The following is a 6,000-nucleotide window of genomic DNA, read 5'->3' as shown; positions in this document are numbered from 1 at the left end:
GGAACCGCTTGAATCACTGTATTGGGCACGAATTCGAAGCTCTTAATGTATTTGGCAATATCCTGATGATAGCGTATTGTTTGGATACTTCCTTTTTTGGTGTTTCCTTCCTGTATCGTGGGCATCGCTGGCACCGTGGCATCATGGCTATATCGCGGGCATCGCGGGCATCGCTGGCACCGTGGCATTGTGGCTATATCGCTGGCATCGCAGGTATCGCTGGCACTGTGGCATCATGGCTATATCGTGGGCATCGCGGGCATCGCTGGCACCGTGGCATTGTGGCTGTATCGCTGGCATCGCAGGCATCGCTGGCACCGCGGCATCATGGCTGTATCGCGGGTATCGCGGGCATCGCTGGCACCGCGGCATCATGGCTGTATCGTGGGCATCGCTGGCACTGCGGTATTATGGCTGTATCGCGGGTATCGCGGGTATCGCGGGCATCGTGGGCATTGCGGGCATCGTGGGTATCGCTGGCATCGTGGGCATCGTGGGTATCGTGGGTATCGCGGGCATCGCGGGCATCGCGGGCACTGCAATAGCGGTTGGTACGGCTGTCGGTATAGCGGTCGGCACCTAGGATATTGAACGGCGGTCGGTACGGCGGTCGGTACGGCGGTCGGTATAGCGGTCGGTACAGCGGTCGGCGCCCTGGATATCGAACTGCGGTCGGCATAGCGGTCGGCATAGCGGTTCGGCATAGCGGTCGGCTTCCAGGATATTCAACGGCGGTTGCAGATATCGTAGTTATCCTGGCCATCGCAAGCATATCGCAGATATCGCAGGCATTGCAGTATGCAGGCGTTGCTCGCCTGCGTAAGGTGTTTTAGTGGGCCCGATATACGCAACAGAGGAGATGCCTAAAAAGGAAGTATCAAAACATCAACAAGCACTCGGAAACACCATAAAATGGCTATTTGGGCCGTTTTTTGCAATATCTACAGCTTCAAATTCGAGGGCGATGGTTGCCCACTGTTGCCCACTGTTGCTACTGCTGTCAAATTGGGTGTGTGGTGCAGCCATTTGGACCCACTTTAACCTGGTGTTTGAGAACCACAACGTTTCGGTGAACCAGGACCCAACGGACGAAGGGAAAAGCATACGTACTCCTGTGGACCATCGTGGCCTTCCGACCATGTTTTTGTAGCATCCGACTAACAGGGCAACGGGAGTGATAATGCTGGCCCCTTCTCCCTCACTTGGGCCACGACGGACAAGACTAGCCATCAAGTCTCGTCTCCGATCGTTCCATAAGGTTGCATTCTTTTTAACCCCCCCTTGTTTGGCCGCCTGTCATTCTCAATGGCCGCCTTCGCCAAGCTCACCACGAGAGCCCTGTCTCTCAGCGATATCTGCACCGTATCCAACGTGCAGGCAGCATTGCCTTCCAACGGCACCTTGTTGGGTATCGACCTCATCCCGTCCTCCGTCACGGCCTCGGTTACCAATGGAACAAGCGGCGGCAGTATGGGTATGGGCGGTGGCTCTTCGCCCGGCTCGTCCATCACCTACTGCAGCGTGACCGTCACCTACACGCACACCGGCAAGGGTGACACGGTCAACCTGAAATACGCTTTTCCCAGTCCTTCCGACTTCCAGAACCGTTTCTATGTCGCTGGCGGAGGCGGTTTCTCCCTTTCGTCTGATGCCACTGGAGGTCTCTCCTACGGCGCCGCCGGTGGCGCAACTGATGCCGGATACGACGCCTTCTCGAACTCGTACGACAAGGTCGTCCTCTACGGCAATGGGTCCATCAACTGGGATGCAACGTACATGTTCGGTTACCAAGCATTGGGGGAGATGGTAGGTCCATTGTCCCAGTAAGGTAACTGGCAAAATGGGAGCAACTGATATCTTTGATTTGGCTAGACCAAAGTTGGAAAAGTCCTCACCAAGGGTTTCTATGGTCTTTCCGATGACACCAAGATCTACACCTATTTCGAGGGTTGCTCCGACGGCGGCCGCGAGGGCATGAGCCAGGTCCAGCGCTGGGGCGACGAGTACGGCGGCGTCATCGCAGGTGCCCCGGCTTTCCGCTTTGCTCAGCAGCAAGTCCTCCATGTCCTCTCTTCCACTGTGGAAAAGATGCTCGACTATCTTCCACCCCCGTGCGAGCTGGCCAAGATCGTCAACGCCACCATTGCTGCCTGCGATGGGCTTGATGGCAGGAGTGACGGGGTCGTGTCGAGAACCGATCTCTGCAAGCTCAAATTTAACCTCAAGTCGGTCATCGGAGAGTCCTACTACTGCGCCGCCAAGAACAGCACCTCTCTCGGGTCTGGCTTCAACAAGGCCAAGCGCCAGGCACCGGGGAGCCAAACGAGCTACCAGCTCGAGCAGAGCGGCACCGTGAGTGCAAAGGGCGTCGCTGTAGCCCAGGCCATCTACGACGGGCTGCACAACTCGGCCGGAGAGAGGGCGTATCTCTCCTGGCAGATCGCCTCGGAACTTGCGGATGCGTCCACGACCTACAACTCGGCCATCGGCGCCTGGGAACTCAACATTCCGTCGATCGGAGGCGAATATGTCACTAAGTTCGTCCAGCTCCTCGACCTCGACAACCTGCCCAGCCTGGATAATGTCACGTACGACACGCTGGTGGACTGGATGACAACCGGCATGTACCGGTACATGGACAGCCTGCAGACCACCCTGCCCGATCTCACCACCTTCCAGTCCTCCGGCGGCAAGCTGCTCCATTACCACGGCGAATCCGACTCCAGCATCCCCGCCGCCTCCTCCGTGCACTACTGGCAGTCCGTGCGGTCCGTCATGTACCCCAGTCTCTCCGACGAGCAAAGCCTGGCGGCGCTCGCGGACTGGTACCAGCTCTACCTGGTCCCGGGCGCCGGCCACTGCGGAGCCAACCCCCTGCAGCCGGGGCCGTTCCCCCGCAACAACATGAACGTCATGATCGACTGGGTCGAGAACGGCGTCAGGCCGTCCAGGCTCAACGCCACCGTCTCGTCTGGCAAGTACGCCGGCGAGACCCAGATGCTCTGCCAGTGGCCGACTCGCCCCCTCTGGCGCTCCAACGACAGCTCCACCTTTGACTGTGTGACGGATGCGGCGAGCTATGAGAGCTGGACCTACACCTTCCCTGCGTTTAAGGTGCCTGTGTACTAATGTGAGCGATGTCGGGCGACCTCGAGCGGTCTGGGCTGTAATTTAGGAGTGCATTTGTATAGGGCCTATAAGGGAATATTAATGAAACGGTCATCACGGCAAGTCCTCGCCTCCGTGGACGGGTTGTCGCCACAGCCTCCAGAACAGAAAACGGAACGGGGCGCGTGCACCGAACACACCGTACCACAACTCGGCCGAACTACACCCAATCTCCAACATGATCAGTGTTCTCTGAATCTTGTCAGAAGCTGTCTCTATACGGACTTTCACACTTCACCGTGCTTTGGCCGAGGTCTGCTGCATTAAATTTCTGGGTATTGCATGATTCTAGAGTGTTTGTCTGTGGTTTGTCTCTAGGCGGGAAGAGTTCTCCTGTTTTCTTCATTAACCCCGCCCCCAGAGGCTGCGCCGCTGTTTCGGCCAGCCCGAAGCTCGAGCAGCGCAGCTAAGCAAAGTGATTAGCCAGGATGCTTATCAGTCAAAAATATTCCAAGTCACAGGTGTGAACTGCGATATTTAGTGCTGAAAGGAGGGGAGGCGTGCTCAATTCACAGGCAAGAAGAGACCCTTTGAAAGTCACAAGCGGGACATATCAAGTAGCTATTGGTAAAGGAAGGACAATAGTTGGTGTGTTACGTCGAGCTTGCCCTGCTAAGACATCCCCAACAGCTCTCGTCCTCGAGGTGGAAGAGAGACAAGAACGGCGCTCTTCTAAGCGCTAGCCTTGGCCTCGGACACATTGAGACGCCGGAAACCACCGGCCAGGGCGACGTCCTTCTGCAGTTCCGCCATCCGCTTCTGGTCGCCAGTGGGGTCGGCCGAGTCCGGGTCCAGCGCCCAGTCGAGGAACTTGTTGGTGTAGTTGGGCTCGAAGGCCGGGCCCAGCACGCCCAGGCGCTTGCCGTACTTGGTGACCTTCTCCCAGTCGCGCCGGACGTTCTTGAGGTCGCGCGAGAAGTAGGCGAAGCTGCGCTCGAAGATCTTGCGGTTCAGCGCCGTGCCCATGGCCGGCTTGAAGTCGACGTACTCGGCCCAGGCGCGCTCGGGCTCCGCGAGCACGAAGTCGGTCGCGCGCTTGACCGCGCGCAGGAACGCCCGCACCTTGCCCGGGTTCTCGGCCACGAACCGCTCGTTGCCGATGTAGAGGATCGAGCAAAAGCAGCAGCAGCCGCTTCGGAGGAATGTCAGCTCTTTGTTCACTGATTCTGGCAACGGGGGAGGCTAGGTGTAAAAGAGGAAGGGGCGGAAAACGGAAACAAAAGAGCACGAATATGACCTACAGCTCGGCAAGCTCGTCGATGCGGAGCATTTGGACATCGGTCTTGGGCCGGCCCTGCGCGGCGAGCCACTCCTCGAGCTCGACCATCTGGACATTCTCGAGGCCGATGCCGGCGTCGATCTTGCCCTCGATGATGGCCTTGGACACGTTCATGCCGCAGCGCACGGCCGTGTAGTCCGAGGGTGACATGCCGTAGTGCGAGGTGAGCTCGTCGATTTGGATCTTGCCGAACTCGCCGACGTAGCCGATGCGCTTGCCCTTGAGGGTGGTGAAGTCCGGGGTGATGCCCGACGACTTGAGATACACCACGCCGGTGAAGGGCTCGTCGAGCAGGCTGCCAATGGACAGGACAGGGAAGTTGCGGGCTTTCGCCTGCGTGGAGAGTCAGAAACATCCAGAAGAAGGCCAAGGGCCTGGGGACGTGGCACACGCACTGCAAGGGTGTGGATCATGGCCTTGAAGCCAAGGTCGACCTTGCCGGAGCCGATGATTTCGGTCACATCCTGAACAATGATTTAGCGAGTGATGCGTAACGGCAGACTATCGGACGTACGCTGGGGTCATTGGGCTCAAGAATGGCAACCTTGATTCCTTCATCGGCGAAGAAACCCTTGGCCTGGGCGAGGTAGAGGGGGGCGTGGTAAGGCGTCGCGTGCCTAGGCCTGCATTAACCTTGAACCTGCGAAGAGCAATAGCGGCCGAAATGAAGAGAAAAGATACCAGTTCGTCAGGAAGGTGATCTTCTCAGTCGACATCTTGGCAGATCAAAGCCGTGAGCTACTACCTGTCAGCCGACAACTCAATGCATGCCGACCTCGGCACCTCTGAGGGAGATGGGGAGGCTAAGAAGCAAGTCCTTTCGCTGGTATTATCCAGATCAAGTTCGACCGGTATTTCTCAGAACGACAGCCTGCTGCGGCGGCCTCAGCGTCAACTCTCCCTGTCCTGTCCCTGCTGGCAGGACGTGGAGGGCATCCGAAGAGGGGAGGCCGCAGCAAGGCTTGTCGAACACCCGGCTGCTTCGTCACCGAAGTTACCTTGATCAATAGACATGTTTCCAGCGGCAGGGCCCATTGCTTTGCCTAGGCTGCTGGGCATCATACAAAGCTGGAACGTGCTGTGCGATGTTGACGGATTGGATGTTCTTGAAAGCGAGGAAGGAGGACGCGATGATGAGATTGAGGGGAAAGCTCTGACTGCGTGGACTACGCGGGATTAAATACCTGAGATACTGGACATACTCCGCCAGTCAGTCGCCAACCCCCGCCCCCGCGCTCCACACAATCCACCGCGAATATAGCCGCTCCCATCATGATGTTGTCATGCATGTGTAGTGCTACCTTGATCCTGTCTGAATCCGGAAATCGGATCGTCAGGACAATCGTTTGAGGGCGGTACGGCATTTGCTTTTGGCAGCCCCTTCAACAGGCCAGAATTGCACGATGACTTCTCTTACCCGCCCGCATCATATTTGCTCAAAATCGGCTAACCACGGCAAGGAGTGTTCTTGGCAAGTCGAAAGTCTGTCGGCAACATCGCCGGTGTCGGAGCTCGCAGGCGTCCATACCGCCAAGGCATGCATCTACTAGGTC

At 57.6% G+C, this 6,000-nt stretch overlaps 3 protein-coding genes across 3 annotated transcripts; 2 read left to right on the top strand and 1 right to left on the bottom strand.

The window, feature by feature from the left end:
* Positions 1–235: 235 nt before the first annotated feature.
* On the top strand, positions 236–833 carry THITE_117590 (uncharacterized protein; the record flags this gene model as incomplete). Its single annotated transcript, XM_003654421.1, has 2 exons — positions 236–551; positions 742–833. 2 exons carry the CDS (start codon positions 236–238, stop codon positions 831–833), a joined length of 408 nt encoding a protein of 135 aa, XP_003654469.1.
* Positions 834–1,868: 1,035 nt separating this feature from the next.
* On the top strand, positions 1,869–3,331 carry THITE_2117532 (uncharacterized protein). The gene has a single exon (XM_003654420.1). It carries the CDS (start codon positions 1,975–1,977, stop codon positions 3,127–3,129), a length of 1,155 nt encoding a protein of 384 aa, XP_003654468.1. The 5' UTR covers positions 1,869–1,974; the 3' UTR covers positions 3,130–3,331.
* Position 3,332: 1 nt separating this feature from the next.
* Positions 3,333–5,617, bottom strand: THITE_2117524 (uncharacterized protein). The gene is made up of 6 exons (XM_003654419.1): positions 5,512–5,617; positions 5,129–5,185; positions 4,962–5,064; positions 4,843–4,911; positions 4,410–4,780; positions 3,333–4,300 (listed from the first exon to the last, which is right to left on the bottom strand). The coding sequence occupies exons 2-6, from the start codon at positions 5,161–5,163 to the stop codon at positions 3,841–3,843; spliced, it is 1,038 nt and encodes a 345-aa protein (XP_003654467.1). The 5' UTR covers positions 5,164–5,185; positions 5,512–5,617; the 3' UTR covers positions 3,333–3,840.
* Between the last annotated feature and the right edge of the window lie 383 nt (positions 5,618–6,000).

The sequence above is a fragment of the Thermothielavioides terrestris genome, chromosome 3, assembly GCF_000226115.1.
Source record: "Thermothielavioides terrestris NRRL 8126 chromosome 3, complete sequence".
Taxonomy (NCBI): domain Eukaryota; kingdom Fungi; phylum Ascomycota; class Sordariomycetes; order Sordariales; family Chaetomiaceae; genus Thermothielavioides; species Thermothielavioides terrestris.
The sequence above is the reverse complement of the archived record's forward strand: the minus strand, read 5'-3'. Positions and strand labels throughout refer to the sequence as shown.